Source organism: Danio rerio, chromosome 5, assembly GCF_049306965.1.
Source record: "Danio rerio strain Tuebingen ecotype United States chromosome 5, GRCz12tu, whole genome shotgun sequence".
Classification (NCBI taxonomy): domain Eukaryota; kingdom Metazoa; phylum Chordata; class Actinopteri; order Cypriniformes; family Danionidae; genus Danio; species Danio rerio.
In genome coordinates this window covers 28,002,269-28,021,362 of record NC_133180.1, presented here as the reverse complement: position 1 = coordinate 28,021,362, position 19,094 = coordinate 28,002,269, and the positions used below count along the sequence as shown (strand labels likewise).

Sequence of the window (19,094 nt, the reverse complement as noted above, 5' to 3'; positions counted from 1 at the left end):
TTGAACAAAAATCATACATGATGTGTATTGCAAATATGCAGTCAATTCGGCCACACTTTTTATTAGATACAGATAGAGTTGTCAGACGGTATTTGAAAACATTTGCAAATTAATATAAGTAATACTAATACTAATAGTAGGAGTTGGTGATTTCTGTAAATGAGCCCCTCTGCGGTGGGTGGTGGGCGGGAGCAGAGTTGGCCAACAGTGTCCAGGCTTTATCATTCAATTAGTAGTATCAACTAATATTTTCATTTTAAATCAGCGCTACATCACCAAGACTTTATTTTAATCAACATAACCTAAAATATGCAGTCTTATCTGAATAATATTAGTAAACGAAGTTCATTTTACTAAAGAAAACAATAACAGTTACTTAACTGTAAAACGTGTTAGTGACCTCTTGTGGTGAGCAAGCTGAAATGCAGTTTTTTTTTCTAAAATAGAAGATTTAGGCACTATTAAATGCATTTACAGTAATGATTGAACAGAGTAATTATGTTAAGTGAATCTAATTAGGTGAAAAATGTATAAATGAATTCCTTTATTAGTTAACAAAATTATCACATGGCACACATCAAATATATACAACATGAAAAGAAAAAGAAAAAAACATTGCCAAGTTTCTGACTACAAATTTCATAACCTCAGATGTCTTAAATACTTTGTTTTGTCATTTTAAATGTAACTAATGTTCGTGACCAACAAATCTAAAAGTTTAAACATTTGCTAACATAATAAATACCTTGTCAGAGAAACACTTTAGCAATGGACAAAATGAAACTGAAAAGCATACTGTACCTTCGTCCACTGAGAATGCTAAGAGGGTGACAATAGTAGCATTCAGTCACTCTTCTTCATATTTAAAGCAACTATTATTTATTGCCTTTGCAATGATATTTTCTGCTGACAGCCTCTGGTCTAAATAAATTAATGCGTCAATAAGACTGTTGAAATCTGCCTTCAGTCCTTCCTTTTCCATCCAGATTTTTAATAGTTCGTAAACTCTGTCTTCTGGAAAAAGTGACTCAGCGCTTTTGATGGCATTATCACTCAGTCCAATCAGCCTGAAGAATCGGTTATGATAATGGACATCAATTTCTTCAAAGAAATCAAAAGTTTTCTTCAAGGATTCTTCACCTGAAAATGTTAGTTTTACAACAACGTTACTTTCAGGAATGCTGAATTAATTCACTTGTGAATGTTAATTCAGAGAACTGTATAACCTTACCGCTCAAAGGAACAAGTCTTCTTGATGACTCGCTTTCCTTAAAGAGATGATAACATAAACATAATCAAAAATGCAAAGTAAGACTGGTACAAGACTGTTACTGTTAGGCTTTTATTAAACACAGCATGACAGTGACCTCAAACTGACAACCAAAAATGGAGATTATTTAAGAGGTGCATGACATATTTTCAATTAATTATTTTATTTACAACTGCCTGATTAATGCAAAATTTCCAAATGATTCCTACATTTCAGGGATTTGAGAGTCTATCAAAATATTTACAGGCACAGTTCCTGTGAAAATACTGCCACTCACAGAGAGCAGGTGTCAAAGTTATCAAACAGCTTCAGAGACAGTTTTTTTTTCAGTAACACTGCATTGTTATTTTGTTTTACAAAAAAAAAAAAAAAAAAATCCTCAGAGTACTACAATAAAAGCTTCTAGCTACAATCAAAATATTATTCTTCATAGTAACAATTAGGGCTGCACAATTCTGGCTAAAATATGAATCCCAATTTTTTCGCCTAAAATTAAGATCACAATTTTTGTCACGATTCTGTAGATGTAAAATAAAGATTAATATGAGGACGCTATTAATATTGTAATATCTCAAAGATATTGTAAAACAACAGCAATAATATTAGCCCTATGTGAAGGTCTACTGTTGGTTAAAAAATTTAAAATTTTGAATACTTGGAACAGACTTATTTGTCCTGGTTGTTAATTAACAGTAAAGTGACATCATAATTCAACCATTCATAATTCTCAAGTTGAATTATTATTGTTGAGACATATGCTTGTTATGTCATTGACAACATTATTAGACTATTTTTTCACAGGTAAAATCAAACATTTGTCATGATCAAATTCCCTTCTGCATTTTATTCAACATTATATAGGCTAAAGTAGTTATACTGACCCAGTAAACATTTATTTGCATTGCCAACACTGTGTTCACTATGAAAGAAAAAAACTTGCGATACAAAATGCGATATTATCATTTAAATGATGTGCGCGCCAGTTTCACTTTCACTTCCGAGTGCGGCTTATGGCTGCCGTCAATGTGAGAAAAAAAAAAAAAACACACGCAAATCATACTTCCCACATGGCTCTCAACGATCGCTCTGTGCAACTAACTGAACGTTATTTGCAACTTTATTAGCTGTTATTCACAGCCTATGCAGGTTCTGTTCACTAAAGTAGACATAGTTGGTGCGCGTCTTCTCTGTAGTAAACCGTGTCAGCTCACGTGTGATTTTTGGGTGAATTATAGCTTATAAATACAGTATGTGACACTTTTTAAGGCCATTTGAAAGCGTCCTTGTTGCTGTGAAGACTTGTGCGGCTGCCTTAACGCTTCTCTCCTGACCTTGAAAATATGGTTAGCTGAATCGTAAAAAAGCTGTATTAAGATGTAAGGTTGAATCGATATTTTTCGATTAATCGTGCAGCCATAGTAACAATCAAAATAAAGTAAACAACTTTTGCAAAGTACCTTCATGCTTCAAATAAACATATCAAATACACTGTTACACCAGGAGATGCCAGCATGTGGCTGTTCAAATATATTTGAACATAAAAGGTCTCTATTTTAACGATCTAGTCTAAAGCACATGGTGCTAAAGCATTAAAGGCGTGTCCGAATCCATTTGTGCCATTTTAAAGACGGAAAAATACACTTTGAGCCCTGGCACATGCTCTAACAGGGTTGTATTTATTTTCTTAATGAGTTATGGGTGTGTTTTGAGAATAAACTAATCAGAGTCTCATCTCACATTCCCAGTTGTGTCACGCCATGGCGCATTTGCTATTTACATGCCGGACTTTGTAAGAGGTAAAACTGAAGACTTTACTATCGAGAAAACATATAAACAGACTATCTTCAGCACGAGGATAAAGAACGAACGAGGCTCCCCAATCCAGCGTCTTCACTTTCTCTTTATTTTACTTTTACTCTACTTTCCTGGAAACGATGTTGTATGCACTTCACTGAAGACATCCATTAGCCTACATATTTAATTTAGTTTGTTGAGAGCAAAGATTTGTTTCAAAACTATTTCTAAATTCATTACTAGTTTCCAGCTCACAAATAAATGAACAATAATAAAAACCTGTGGTCAAACAACTGAGTTATATCCAAACACAAATGCTATGCCCCATGGTGATGCATACGTCTCTAAAACCTTTGTTTATTTAAATAAACATAAATATGCAAATAATAAACAATACTGCTAATAATAATAATAATAGCATTATACAAATGCAAATTGTCATGAATAAACTAAAAAAGCCCCAGACATGAAGGCATTAAGGTAGTGGTTTTGATATTTATGTAGAAAATAATCATTTTTGTAATATTTTAATCCTTTAATTCCTTTTCATATGTAACATTATTTGTGTATTGCTGTACATCCTGTGTGTCTTAAGCAATGTGTAAGCCGTTTGGACCAGCATAGGCGCATAACTAATGCGATCTGCACTGGACTTTAGACCAGGTTTTAGTTGGTCAACGGCCATTGCAGTTCTTAAAAATAGTAACTCAATGCGCCTTAACATACCTCCTTTTCAGGCCAGCACACCCATGAGTCCACAAAGTGGCACAAATTGATTTGCTATTTAAACAACTTGACGCAAAACGTGAAAATTAGGGTTGTGCTGGTCTGAAAATAGAAACACATCACGGCAAACACATCTTGCACCTTATTGTGCTAGGTGTATTGTTGGGCGCAAAATCATGGTTGTACTTATTAGCTGCACTTTAAAGAAAGAAAATAAAATCACTATCTCAGTATTATAACCCTTGTTCAATTATAAAGATGTCATTGTAATACATTACAAATTTGGGCTCAGGAGGTACAACATATTTTACAATAAAGGGCGAGTTTCTGATAAAATATCACATTAGTTATTGATTAATGGAGTAACATGACTTTCTAAGACCAGCACAGAGATTGCTCTTCACATAAGTTTGCCATGAATTCAAAAATTACTTTTTAGCAATGCGTTGCTACTCTACTCCAGAGCAGGTAAGAGATTACAAACCCAAACTAGATTAACATTTGAAAATTAGGGACATGTATATCAAATGTTTTTCTTACCAAATAAAATTACGTAATTATGTTTAAAAAATTTAATTTTCTAAGGGAAAATTATATCATATATGTATAGTAGTATTGTATCTTGAAAGTCTTGTGTTGACAGAGTGGTTATAAAAACAATGTTAATGCTAATTAAAACAAACATTATTCGGAGTTAAATTATTATTCCATATAATAAATAGGCTATTAGTTCAATAACCTACCTGAGATAATATTACAGTAATAAGAATCGAACTTGAATTGAATTGAGTCTTTTTGTCTGGTGCTGTTGCCACAGTGAATGGTAATATTGGAGCTCGTTGCACTTAACTCAAAATCAACAGATGGATCAAACTCAATTCAGCTGAAAACTAAAACCAACTGAAACAAAAAAACTCCCCATGTCAGAATAAGTCAAACTTAAAACTCAAAAAAAAAAGTTGGTTGAACCTCCGTATTGGTATAACCCCAGATCTAAGCCAGGTTGGAATTGTTTGTTTTTGTCAACTCTGAATCTACTCTACAACCCAGAGTGTTTAGCTAGTTGTTCAATTAGTTTAAAGAACAAGCCACAGATTCAAAAGTGCTAAAAAGGGGAAAATATTATCACTAATATTGACAAGTGTCTGTCACTTTAAGAGGACAACTGAGAACAAACTGCAAAACATAAACACTCCACATTAAATTTCATGTTAAGAAAGCCTTGCAGTGAAAATATGACAGCACTGAAACACAAACATTAAAGCAGGCTACTACAGAGCAGACACCAACAGATAGTTACTTTGTTATATAACCAGTAGCAAAGCAATTAGGTTTAGAAGACATCAAGAGTAGAGATTTAGGCAACAGTGATGTTAAGACAAATAAAAGTAGCAACTCTCACCAAAGCAGGAGGCTGCCAGGCAAGTACAGAGCTGCTTGACTGGTTAGTGTGGCAGGACTGCAGATCACTGGGCACAGCACACATGGCCAGGCTAGTTTGTGAAGAGTTGGCGGTGTTAGGAAGACTGTCCCCTAGCCCCTTGTCTTTTTCTGCCTCTGATGGATGGGGAACACTGGTACCCACCACATAGTTTTGCTCGAGGAACGGCTGGAGCTGAGAGGAGTCATCAATCCTGGAGTTGTGATCATTCTGCTTCTCCTCTCTGACCTCCTCACTGTCACCCTACAGGCAGACAGACACGTAACTAACATGTAGTCTTTGCTTCAGTGTTCAGTTTCATCCAAAATATGTAAAAGCTGAGAAATGCAGTGTAAACTTTTCCTACCATACAGATCTTAACCATCTCCCTTGGACTTCGTGATGTTACTGGAGTTGAAAAACATTTTGTGACGCAAAAAAAGGTGTAGTTAGAAGAAATGTCTGGAATAATCTAAAGAAAGTTTTAAAATGTGTGACTTACCTGCTGTTTTATTTTGTTTTGACTTTGTCCAGTAGACGATGCACAAAACGCATGCCAGCAATACAATTAATGGCATGATAACAATGAAAGTCACTGTGGGACAAATAGGATAAAACCAGAGCATTAAACATTATGCAAAAGAAATCTTTGTTGAGCAGAATGTGTAAGCAACCAATTATGATTTCCTTCCAATGTGAGTGTACATGCTACATTTGATCTGAGGAGTATTTCAGAAAGCAGGTTATGTGATATATCTAAGCACGGTTGATAACCTTGGATAAAAAAAAATATCATGGTTTCATGGTATTGTGATTACTACTCTAAAATATATAAATTTTTAATATCTACAGTAGGTAAAAACTAAAACTTTACCCTTTGAACACAATATATTTTGTTTTGAGAAACATTTAAAATTTATTTTGGAGCAGTAAACATGTCTATAATAATTAATAATTAATTATTAATTAATAATTAATTAAAATTAATCATTGACTTCTGCTGTCTTCATTCATTTCAAAAACACAGATTTCTTTACAATTTAAAACAGCATGTTTGGATATCTTTTCTGCTGAAGATACTGTTGTCCTCAAAAACAAAGAAAAAATTCTGACCTACACCATAGAAACAGTATAACAGAAGATTTTGGTGGTTCTAAAACCTTGACTTTTCCAGATATACCATGAAAACAGTTATTGTACCATGCCTCAATATGCCCCACTTAATTTAAGGAGATGCAAGCGGAAAAGCGCAGCGTTCCAAAATCCTACATACAGTTGAAGTCAGAATTATTAGCCCACCCTCAATTATTAGCCCTCCTGTTTATTTTTTCCCCCAATTTCTGTTTAACTAAGAGATTTTTTTAGCTAATTTCTACACATAATAGTTTTAATAACTCATTTCTAATAACTGATTTATTTTATCTTTGTCATGATGACAGTAAATAATATTTGACAAGACTTTTCAAGACACTTCTATACAGATACAGTGACATTTAAAGGCTTAACTAGGTTAATAAGGTTAACTAGGCAGGTTAGGGTAATTAGGCAAGTTATTGTACAACTATGGTTTGTTCTGTAGACTATCGGAAAAAATATGGCTTAAAGGGGCTAATAATTTTGAAATTAAAAAAATATAAAAAAAAAATATTATCAGACACTGAAAATGTCCTTTCTTCTAGCAACTTCTTATAGCAATGCTTAGATGCGTGATTGTCCACTTGTTAAGTCGTGATGTACGGAATACTGTTTCCGGGTCCAAGCCGCTACTTATCTAAATTGAGAAAATATTCATTTATGAGCATTTTTCGTCATATCACACATTAAATTGAATTTCATATAAAATCATGGTGTACACAACAACTGCACTTGCTGCAACACAGACACCAATTTTATCAATTTATAAAAAAAATTAACACTTTCTGGCCATCGGATATTAGACATGGACATAAACATTGCGGTCGTGATTTTTGAAAGTGATACATCGCTTTTTAAATGGTAACAATAAACCATTTGTTGAGTCCCCATACAGTTTGATAGAGCGATTGGACCCGTAGGCTGCTTCGTGTGACGTCACACTTAACAAGTGCATAAACATCATCAAAGCCAAAACTTAACAATTTACCTTAAGATCACCGTGCAAAAATGAGTACACCCCATTAAATATATTAGGGAAAATATTAAACAAATTGAATAACATGAAAAATCAAGAGAAACATAAAAATATATATTTATGTTTACAATTTTTTGCAACAACTTCTTTTTTGCTTTCTGCAAATACCCCAGGTACAGTATATTCTGGTTTTGGTTATATTTAGGTTTTTGTTTACTTGAGGTGGAGCTTCCCGGAGAGCTTCTCTTTCTACAGACTGTGTTTGAAATGGCTGTGCAGCTTTTTTCAGTTTCCTCATCCTCTTTGCATCTGTGTTAAAACAAAAACACAAGTATCTTGAGTTCCATCTCAATGAAAATTGTGCCATCTATTTTTCACTTTCACGTTGTTCCAAACCTGTAACACTTTTTGTTTTATGCAAGACTTCAAATTTAATTCAAATAAATAATTTCAATGAAACGTAAAAGATTTTGCTCCCTTCATTCTGTCAAAATCCAAATTTAATGTTTATAAGATATTGCACAAGAAATGCATATGCGGTGCTAAAGAGACTAGATCACTTTATATGATGAGCAGATTTTATTTCTGCTATGAAAACACTGATCAATGCACATTAAATGTATCACAGCTGTGTTCTTAAAATGGACAAACCTGCTGCATTTCTTGCACACCTCACAAGCCTGGTCAGGCAAACAAAATGACCCATTTCTGCACTTGCACCTTGTGTTCTGGGTGCTTGTGCATTTCTCTATGGTTTCCTGGTCTACAAAAAGAATGAAGAAACACAGATTAGCAGACAATTTACAATATATAAACACAATATCAATCTGGTTTGCATGACATTAAATATTTTATGCTAATCTGAAAAGCTTGGAAGAGTGAAAATTTGTAAATGAACAGCAGAATTACCTATACGGCACTTGTCGCAAGATATGCACTTCAACAATCCATGGTCATGTTCAGTATATGTGTCAAACTCACAAGGTGCACACACTCCTTTTTCTGCAGCAGCAGCACAAGCTTTTTTCACATAGGTTCCTGCAAAAGATGTGATGGAGGAATATGAGTGGATATGCAAACAAAATAACAATCAGATTAAAACGATGTAAAAATCGCACCAGCAGGGCAGTTGAGACAGCAGATGTTTTCATGTGGATATTCCAAGCCTTCCCTGCATGAAACATCTCGGCTTAATCTGTTCTTGACAGATCTGTGAGCCCAGGCCAGATCCCCATGACTTCTAGCAGCATTTATGACATTTAGTAACAGCAAAACCTACACACAGAATAACAAAAAAAGCAGATAAATGTAAAATATACAGCTTCAGTTAATACTAGCTTTCTGTAATCCTCTTTAAAAGGGTTGTTTGATCTTATACTGACACCTATTGGTATAAAACTTAGCACACCTTTTTGAGTTGCATATGTTTTAGATACTTTAGTCTTTCTTGAGTCATACTAGGGTAGAGGTGCGGGTATTATGAAGATGATATCAGATGATTTAAATACTGATGTTCTGTAACGGGTCCTGCTTTGAGAGAATTTAGACTAGATATGACCTTTAAGGAGATGAAATTGAGATTTTATGTAATAAGTGTCCCAGTTGTTTTAAATTTATATTTGAATTTATTTAAATTGATATGTTGAATTTATGTTGGACCATTGCATTTGCTGCAATTATAGGTTTTCTCCCATTTTAAAATACACAAAAACATTATAACTTTAAATGAGTTAAGAAATTGTTATTTGATCATCTTCAAATCATCACAAATAAAATCGTGCTATTTTGACCAATTGTCATTTAAAAAAAAAAATGCTGAATGAAAATATTTTTGGTTTGAGGGTTGTAAGAAAAAAAAACATCAAACCATAATAGAATATGGAACATCCTACCAGAAACATACATTTTCACTTATAAAAAATCTGACAGGACCTTAAGCTTGTCGTCCTCAAAAAAATCAGACAAAAACAAGGATAAAATCATACAATTCAATAATAGAACGCATCCTTGGTCACTGTCAGCTTCTTTATTAAATGATGTCAATTTCGTGTCATACATAGCCTTAAACATGCATTGCACTAATTCTATATTAAATTTAATGCAACTGTGACAGGATTGACAGAAACATAAGGACAATTGTAAGATAGTATTTATTTGTAGAATTTATTTATAATTTCTTTCAAATCAATTGATGTGAATGATAATTTAAACTTGCTATTTCTGAAGGTGGTTATTTTTTTCTAAATAATAGTTTTTAGCATACCACAAAACTATTAAAGGTCTAGGTTCAATTGGGAGAAGGACAATGATTCGGTTTGTAAATTTGTAAAAGTGTTTTTAATAAACAAAAAAAAAAAAGAGATCCAAATAAATGACATATTCCTTCACAGAACAACTTACAGAAATCAACCATCAGTCCATTTTAGAAATTTTGGGGATGAAATACTTTTTATTCACTGTATTTATGTTTTCAATTCATGGACCGTTAATGTACATTTCTGGTAGAATGTCCCATATAACAAATGTTAACATTTTACTCAAACTCATACCTAATACAGCCAGTAAATCCACAGAATTGTCAAGTGGTCTAATATTTTTTCTACATACATTTATTCTATATTCAAATTTTGGACAGTATGTACATTTTAGACAGTATAACATCACATATATGCCCCTGCAAACTAGAACTAGAACTATGTTATACAGGTATATGCTTAGCAAAAGGCAAAACACATGTCTATGCTTCAAAATGATTGATTTGTCTTTTATGACAATTTATTTTACAGTATCGAGTAAAGATCATGTTCCACGAAGACTTCTTGTAGATTTCTTACAATAAAAATAATTAAAGTTATATTGAATAAATAAAAATACGTAACTCGTTAGTAGGCCAATAGCTTTCATAAACTTTAAAGATGATTTCCTCAACATTTTTTAAACATCAGATTGCAGATTTTAGTATTGCAAGTATGATGATCTGCCACTACAATCAGGTCTAAAATAAATGTTTTTGAAATTAAATAATTAATTAACCTAATTTGACAGATGTGCCAGGTGACTGTTATCGCCGTCGACAAGTCCAAACACGTCTATATTTAACGCGTCATAAAGTAAACAACTTTTAAAGTGTCTTAATAGCGACATTGACGGAAATATAGTTACTGTAACGTTACCTAACCACAAATTAAATAAAGGATGAAATCACTTACCAATAAAGTAATGTATCTCATAGTAGTCCAATCATTATCTCACTTTCTCCGTATGACCGAATGTAGATTGCGTCCCAATGCCATCCTACTGATGATAGATAGCGTACCTCTTGAGTATTTAGCTGAAAACTTCCGGTCCAGACAACATGATGTTGAGCGCTTCTTCTTCACGCATTGACAAATCATACTATTGCTGAGGAGGAGCTCATTAATATTAACTACGCGGCGTTCTTAGAAAAGTTCCGTCCAGTCACGTGATCTAATAATTATTCAACAGCCCTCGACGTAGTAGAATTCATAAATTCGAACGTGTTACGTTAATAGCCCGCTTAAACTTTGTCAAATAACTACTCCAAAAAAGTTTTTCAGTTTTCAAATATGTCGTTTTCATTAGATCCTAAATGATGATATTTCCCCACAAAGACTATCTGAACGCGCACTCTATCCAAACAGTTATTATCAATTTCCTAAACGCAAGGCCACTTGTGTCAGTTCGTCGCTATCTTGCAGACAGTTGAGTGTGACAGTGAGATACTGGGACTGTTGAGTACAAGTCAGGAAAGAGGCTTAAGCACGGATGAAGGTGGGACTTCTGTTTGTTTATTCATTTACCAAGTCTGAGGGGAATTTCATAGGGCCGCTTCAGAATGCAGACAAAGGTCAGTCCTTTCACTCCCAGCAAACACACTCGACCACGTGACGCATTCATTAGCTATATTAGATTACACTGCGATTTCAACAAAGTTATTGTATTAGCGATTTGTTCTCCAGATAAACTACAACATCTGAATGGTCTGTTTTAAGACGTTACTGTGCCTCAATAAAAGCATCTTTCTTTCTTTTCTGCAAATCTAGTCATTACATCGTTTTGTAGCTTCCTGAAAACTGATCTAGTTTTCGTCCCTCTGCCTTGCCAAACAAGCATACATTCAGTGACAAAAGCACTTTTCTGTAATGTACTTGCCTGAATAGTACACAACGATGTACACAGCAATGAAAGCCTGGCTGTAATCTTGAAATTGGGATTTTACTAGGATGTAGATTATTGTTGATTCAGATTTCTGAATATTGTTTTGACTGATATTCCATTAATGATGACAAACAAACCTCTGGGTGACCATGACAGCCAGGGCTGAATCTTCAGTCACTTGTGTCTCCTTAGATAAGAAAGTTCAGGAAAAAGGAGGGGTGGTTTGAGATAAGACTGCCAACTGTGGACTTTGCATCAGCCTTTTATGAATGTAAATTGCTGCATGTCTGAGACTCAGAATTGATGTTTCGATCACATTTTCATCTGTTTTTACGTCCGTTTAAACTTCTGTGATGAATGCTGAGTTCATTTATTTTCAACAAGTGTGCTAAAAATGACAAAATGTGCATTTTATTTGTTGAAAAGAATTCTGAGAAAGAAAGACTATTTTAAACTACAGTGTGCTCTGAATAAGAAACACATGGCAGATTTCACAAATGCCTGATTCAAATGATTAAATAAAAATCACGAGCACATGGAAAGACAATAAATCATCAGCAACGTTTGCTGGAGTTGCAGCTCTCTTCAGCTGTACGTTTATTTCCAAAAGACTGCATATACATCAGCAAACTCTACTGTACAGAAAACATCCAAAATGTTCATAATCATACATACAATATACCACAAAGCTGGCCTGGCAATACCAAACAAGTATATTTAGCACTAGAAAAGCTCTTGACCCCTGCATATCAGTGTTATATAGTGTTTTCTTTTTAACTGATATCTTACAGTACGTTTGCATGATTCGGAACTGTCTTCTTAACCTGTACAACATTCACCATTTACAGAAGTTATACAAGGCACAAGAATCATAATTTGAAGCAAAGGCCTAAGTATAACATGGATGTTGGACAGATAAACAGTATTGGTAACTTATCGTTTGAAGGCTTTTGTACTAGTTCATCAAACAGTACCACTATTAAAGCAGTCCACAATAATAGGGCAAAATCAGAAGTTTGGTTTGATAGCCATTTCTAGAATTACATATATATTTTTGCTAGAGTCATTTCTGTACTTTTTAACGCATAACTTAACCCTCCATTGTTTGGACATGAATGTGAATATTAGGAAAAGTGATTCAGGGCAAATTAATGACATGTTTAACTCAAATATTATATAAAATAGTTTGAAAAACAATAAAGAATAATAAATAAAAATCTGTTTTGGGGGCCTCACAGCAAGAATGTCGCTGGTTCGAGCCCCGGCTGGGTCAACTGGCATTTCTGTGTAGAGTTTGCATGTTCTCCCCGTGTTTGCGTGGGTTTCTTCCAGGTGCCCTGGTTTCCTCCACATTCCAAGCATGTGTTATAGGTGAATTAAATAAGCTAAACTGGCCATAGTGTATGAGTGTGAATGTAAGGAGGTATGGGTGTTTCCCGGTGTTGGGTTGCAGCTGGAAAGGCATGCGCTGCATAAAACATATGCTGGATAACTTGATGGTTTATTCCGCTGTGGCGACCCTTGATTAATAAAAGGACTAAGCCGGAAATAAAATGAATGAATAAATAAATATTTTGGGGGCTGTTTGATACAGTTGTGTGATACTGCTGTTTAATACATTGGTGTCCACCAGTAAGGTGGACAATCTTGTTAAATGCCTAATATGAAGTATATAAACATAAAATCGATGAGTAAGAGATACTTATTTAATCATTGGTGTTCAACAATTGCCATGTTTGTTTAGATTAGGGTGATTCATCTGAATAAGTGTGCCTGATGCCATCTAAACCTTGGTGCACAATAAAATAGTGGACAGAAACTCCTGAAAAGGGCTGGGCGATTAATTGAAATGTAATTGAAATCGACATTCAGAACCTATAATCGATAACATTTTCCAGGTCAATTTTTTCAATTACTTTCCTTACCGGAGTCACGTGACCATGCTCTGTTAAAAGGGTGGTCCACTACGATATTATATTTTAAACTTCAGTTGATGTGTAATGTAGCTGTATGAACAAAAAAAAAAAACATCTCTGTAATACGCTCAAAGTTCTATACAAAGGGAGACATTGGCTTAGCAAAGCCTACAGAGAACAAAGTTTATGGACTACAAAAATACATCCAGGCTTGTGAGATCAGAAACACCAGGTTACGCGGATTCACTACACAAACACACCCTGCGCATCGAAGGGGCGTGGCCAAAGAAAGGTAAAATGCTGTCTAAACGCTGCTATTTCCACAGAGCATCTTCTGTTTCTGTATTTGGGCTTCTGAAGGACACGACACAAAGAGAGAAGTGCTTACAATTTAATTTAAAGTATGTTCCAGAGATTTATGAAAAAATATTTTAGTGCTGGATTTGGCTAAAAACTCGACCAACTTAGGAAGCTGTGGATTGTGAGCCACAACCTGTAAGTATTTTTATTTGTTAAAATTAATTTATTACATGCACAGTTCCTAGAGTTAATGGTATGTCGTAGTGAGGACGTAAACAAGGATGTAAACAACGGGAAATGCTGTTTGGCACTGCCAACAATTTGGCTACAAATCCATATTTATCCGCCAAACTGCTGTAAACACTTACTATCTTCACCAGCGCTGCAGTGTCGCTCTCTGCTGCTCCTTTCCCTGCATTCTACATCGCAAATAACAAACTCGCAAAATATATGGGATCATTTCATATTACTTACACATGTTTATTCCGAATATATATGAAAGTCACTTGTCAGATTTTATTGTAGAGAGCCGGCGTGAGGTTCAGCTGTGTGCTCCTCATATTTCTGTCTGATTTAGGCAGCTAACGTGTGCTTGTAGGGGCATCACGTGGTGCCGATTTCACAAATCACAGCACATTATGTCAGCTGACCAAACAGAGCCTCTTGATGGCAGGCCTTTCAGAGGAACTTAGAAAATATTGTATAGTTGTTTTCATGTTAGCTGAGTAGCTGTATATAATCAAAGATATATAAAGAAATAACGGAATTTTCTACAAGTAAAGCATGAGAACACATTGCTTTGCATCTTATAAACACAACCAAGCCTTAAAAATAAACCGTGGACCACCGCTTTAAGGCTGATTTATACTTCTGCATCAAACGCACAGGTATAGTCCAGTGCAACATTCGCGGGCACCCCTCTTGAAAAATGTAACTACACATTGCGCGTTTGCATTACATTGACTTGAGACAGCATATTTTCAATTACAATAAAATTATTTACATTGAAAGTTATATTTTCTACTTTTGAAAACATGGAAATTAATAAATTTTGTTTTCAAAAGTGCAAGTTATTTGTTTTCCCTTTTTATAAGAAAAAAGTGACTGTTTGTTTTAGGCAATGTGTGTTTTAATTTACCCTTCGCTAAGCCAAACCCAAAAACCGCCACCAACCAATTGTAGTTTAGCAACCGTAGCTACGCGCAGGAGCTCTGTTAAGCTTTTGAGTGAGGGAAACAGGCCAAATCGTTGTGCAAATGGATTGTGCAAATCTGATACCCGGTATCCTAAAAGTTTGGACAGGGTGGTGAAATTTTTTCACTTTTCAAAACCTAAAACCCAAGAGGAGAAATGCCAGCATGGATCAAACTCTGTGAGGGGCGCTAAAGGAGCGGAGTAAAGTTTGTTTTGTTTTCGATATTCACATTTAGTGATAGACCGACGGCAATAACTCACACACCTCTTACCCTAAACAGATCTAAACTGTGTTTCCTACAAAAATACAAAGCAAGTTATTTTTTACAGCTGTCTTTTTCTTTTTTTTCCCGCTCGATATTATGAGCACTGCTCCGTTTAAGCCTTCACCATAGTAGTCATTCTAATAGCAATCATATTTCCATCTGTTTCAAGCTACGAATATTTGAAATTACATATCAACAGAACAAAACAGAAATATGATCACAATCTCAGCACTTGCGATCAATATACTTCATCCGCAGCTGTTTTGTAGTAATTTATAAGCCTCCTGTCCTTGTCAGAGCTACAATCCACTGATGTTTTCGTCTGTGTTTTGGAGTCATTGGTGACGATGTTATAGTGCAACCTCTGCTTTTATATTTGTTGTCCGATTAATATTTGCTGGTAGAGAAAATTTATTTGTTCACTTCAGCTATTTATACTTTAATTAGCATTTCAATTTATTTATTTATTTCACTTAACTGCTAATTAGAATAGAAACAGTATGAAGAGCACACTAACATACGTACAGACAGTGATAGGTTTACATTGTTATGGTAAATGATGCTAATATCGATACAAATCCATTCCCTTTCTGGCTGCTCTTTCTATGAATGAATTATGTAAAAGGACTGTCCATGCATGTTTCCTCATCGGTTAGTAACGCTATATTTCATTGCACAACAATTAATCCATCAGGCTTTTTGGCAAAAAAACTGAAATTACGGTTTAATTTGTTATTATTCGATTATGTTTTAATTTCACCTCTCCTGCTGTGCATGAACTAAGCTGTAGAATGGTCGGCGTATGAGGCAGCTAGGGTAAGCTAGCTTCAATTTTGATCAAATCATTTTCTAATCGGTTGCTATTATTGTCGTGAATATACCCTTGTAATGCATACTGCATACCATTTTTGTCTGGCTGTCTTGTATATCCCACCTGTTTGCCAAACATGACTAATTATATCCCTGGCAATGTCTGACACTGGCGCATACACATTGTAATAGACGTTGCAGGCACAAAAGCTTGACAGGACTAGCAACAGTAACTAAGGAGGGTGGGGCTTAGCGAAGGGTCCATTTAAGTTTTTCAACATTGAGGGTCAATAAATAATCATAGATAGTAGATAGTGTGTGTTTCCTTCAATAATTTTAAATCAAGTAATGCACCCTTCATTCAAAAATCTCTCACTTTTAAAATGTCCGCATATTTACTGTACAAACCATGTGAGGGGCAAAAAATAAATAAATAAACATATAATATTCGGTCATTAATCAAAATAGAGTCAAAATGTTTAATTAATTAAGATTTTGATTTTAGGTCAAATCGCCCAGCCCTAGGTTTCGGTCCACTTCGCTCCAACTCCGGTGCAGTTCAACTAAAATATGAACACAAAATGAACCAAAAATACGATAATATGTCATAGGATCCCACCCTTAATAGGACAGAATGTTCATGCATACCTTTTTTTTCTTGCCACATCTACAACGTTGCCAATTACAGTTCAATACAAGCATGAGAGATGCGCAAAGGAGCAGACCTTCATTTATGAGTGTGATGGAGAAATTCCTGGTGCTGTTTTGACTCCTTTTCATACCCCACACAAAGCATTGTATTGGATGTCCAGTAAGTTCTGTTTAAAATGACAGTATGAATGCAAAGTGAATCAGAAACATATAATTTCCCTTTAAGAACCAAGAAACTAAATAACAAGTGTAACCACTTCTATAAAAACAACTTAAATGAGCTCTTGGAGGCATTTCTGTTTGAGAGAGAAGGTTAATGAGATAGATGACACGAAAAGAAGAACATAACTTTTTTTCTTCTCTCCTGTACTTGACGGCATTTCACCCCACATAGCTGCTTTCCTTTTATCAGACCTTAATTATAACTCTCCCTGCTCAGCGGCCCATGTTGCCCTATTGTGTTTGACGCCGCACGGAGGAATTTGGTCAGAGGAGATAAGACAGGCTTCATTTTACAAAAGTCTCTTCCTTTTCAGCCGCATTTCAAAAGAAAGCCAGAAGTGTTAACAAAAGGGATGTGCTGCCGTTTGCATGGCTTAAGCGAACCCTGCTTCTGGTCAATATTAGTCTCAAGCCTGACGCTCACTATAAAAGGCATGATATAGTAGTGCTCTCTGTTCCTGATGACTCATATTCGCTCACAGGAACAGTAATGCATTCGAGCACACGGGTGGGTTATGCATTTTCAGAGGGAGGAACGTAATTGATTTTTAGCCCCTAACCTGCATGAATGAGATTCATTTCTACTGCGCAGTCACTCTGCCATAGCTGAAAACAAAGTTAGAATACCTCATGTTATTCATCAGCTGATCCTATTAGGACGGCAAAAAGGCAATAAAACAACAATGGAAATAAAAGAACATGGTGAGCCACGTTCACAATGTGTGATGTGCAAAAAAGGCAGGAGTGTACTTCCCTTTCTTGCCTTCTCGATACATCATATAGTGCAAACAAAGCGCACGTCAGTGATCACATGCAGATGGGGTCTAAATACTGTGCAACTGTTGGAAAAGATGCACGAGAAAAGCCTGCACCTATCTAATCCCACACAATAAAAAACAAAACAGGAAAGGCTAAGGCGGAATTTTGTGTAAGATGCGATGGCTTGGCACTCTGACGTCTAAGCTTTGCCAAATTCATTCCAACTTTGCACATGTACAGATAAGTGAGCGCTCGCATCTGTTCCCGGTCTCCTCTCAGACTGGATGCACCTCAACTCCGTTCCACTTGGACTCCAAATTGAGTTGTGTCTGGTGAAACACATGAAGTTTTCCGTCGTCCCTCAAAACGTAAAGTCTGTTTCGTTCTCATCTGGACTCTGAGGCAGACTTTTACAGTGAATCTTTCCAATCTCCTCCAAAGCACTTGCGAGCGAGTCAAGATCTCCACTGTCCTGATGTCTGGCTTCCCAGAGACTGAGAATGACAGCAGAGGGACTCTTCTGTTTGGTGAAGTAGGACAGATTCCTGTGCAGACAGAAATGGAGATTTTTGAGAACACAGAAAAGGCTTTTTAAGCTACATTCACACTCATTTTAGGTTCCATTCACACTGTCCGGCCGAATCTGACTAGAATCTCTTGTAAATAATTGACTGTCCACATTGTGTAGATCCATTTTTGTAAATGGTGCACTTTGGTGTTACTTGCATAAAATTAAAATGAGTTTGTAAGACAGATACTTTCAACACGACAATGTTACAATATGTTGACTTTTAAGCCTTCTATAGACTGCAATTTAAGCATTTTTACAAACTACTGTGTTCAATAATACACGTTGGTACTATATGATGATAATCACTATTAAATTGTAGGCTACACAGCTAGTTAACATTATCAGTGTGCTTAAATGTTAAACAAATACAGCAAAATAAATTACGCTTTTTATGTGCAGAAGAGAAGAGGAAAGACCATGGATAGGGAAATGTGGTTAACTTCATATGCCATTTTTGCAAAAGGAACTTGGTATTTAGTTATAATGCCACGTTCCATTGATGTTATTTCCATTTTTATTGGCTAATCAGTAGATATAGGTCATAGCAGACAAAGACATAGTGAGATGATCATAAATCATAAGAATGTCAGTAGTTTTTTCAGAATATTTTTGGTCACAAGACCTTCAATTTTGGCCTCTTTCATAGTACAGCGTAGGACCACCATTTATGATCCATGCCAAAGCAAATCAGCACAGTTGTTTCACATTAGTCATCTATCTTTCAAGATAATCCAAAATTGCATACCATTATGTGGCAGGGATGGGAACTGTAATAGTGCTATCATCTCCACCAGTTTCAACATTTGAAACAGTGCATAGATCAGGGCTGGCTTTCTTGAACATCAACTTAACATGCTGCTTAATTACCATATATGTATTGATGGAAGTTGTAAGCATAAGTGTAAG

General features: G+C 35.3%; 2 protein-coding genes across 5 annotated transcripts in view; both read right to left on the bottom strand.

The window, feature by feature from the left end:
* Positions 1 to 529: 529 nt before the first annotated feature.
* On the bottom strand, positions 530 to 10,713 carry hdr (hematopoietic death receptor). Of its 2 annotated transcripts, none has more exons than XM_005171798.6 (10): positions 10,530 to 10,713; positions 8,439 to 8,595; positions 8,230 to 8,358; positions 7,972 to 8,083; positions 7,538 to 7,629; positions 5,713 to 5,805; positions 5,578 to 5,618; positions 5,193 to 5,474; positions 1,232 to 1,268; positions 530 to 1,140 (listed from the first exon to the last, which is right to left on the bottom strand). In XM_005171798.6, exons 1-10 carry the CDS (start codon positions 10,548 to 10,550, stop codon positions 848 to 850), a joined length of 1,257 nt encoding a protein of 418 aa, XP_005171855.2. In that variant the 5' UTR covers positions 10,551 to 10,713; the 3' UTR covers positions 530 to 847.
* A 5,120-nt stretch (positions 10,714 to 15,833) lies between these two features.
* Positions 15,834 to 19,094, bottom strand: part of unc5db (unc-5 netrin receptor Db) — a 443,321-nt gene continuing 440,060 nt past the window's right edge. For all 3 annotated transcript variants that reach the window (XM_073952196.1, XM_073952195.1, XM_001342194.9), the window contains one exon: positions 15,834 to 18,162. In XM_073952196.1, coding sequence (XP_073808297.1) covers positions 17,979 to 18,162 — 184 coding nt within the window. In that variant the 3' untranslated portion in view covers positions 15,834 to 17,978. The remainder of the gene's footprint in view (positions 18,163 to 19,094) is intronic.

Bases quoted from the DNA above. Each gene is read 5' to 3' on its own strand.
- hdr (XM_005171798.6), bottom strand. From the start codon at position 10,550: ATGAGATACATTACTTTATTG. The intron at 5,619-5,712 runs GTAAGTCACACA...TTTCAACTCCAG, and splicing joins AAAACAAAATAAAACAGCAG to TAACATCACGAAGTCCAAGG. The intron at 1,269-5,192 runs GTGAGAGTTGCT...CATCTCTTTAAG, and splicing joins CCTGGCAGCCTCCTGCTTTG to GAAAGCGAGTCATCAAGAAG.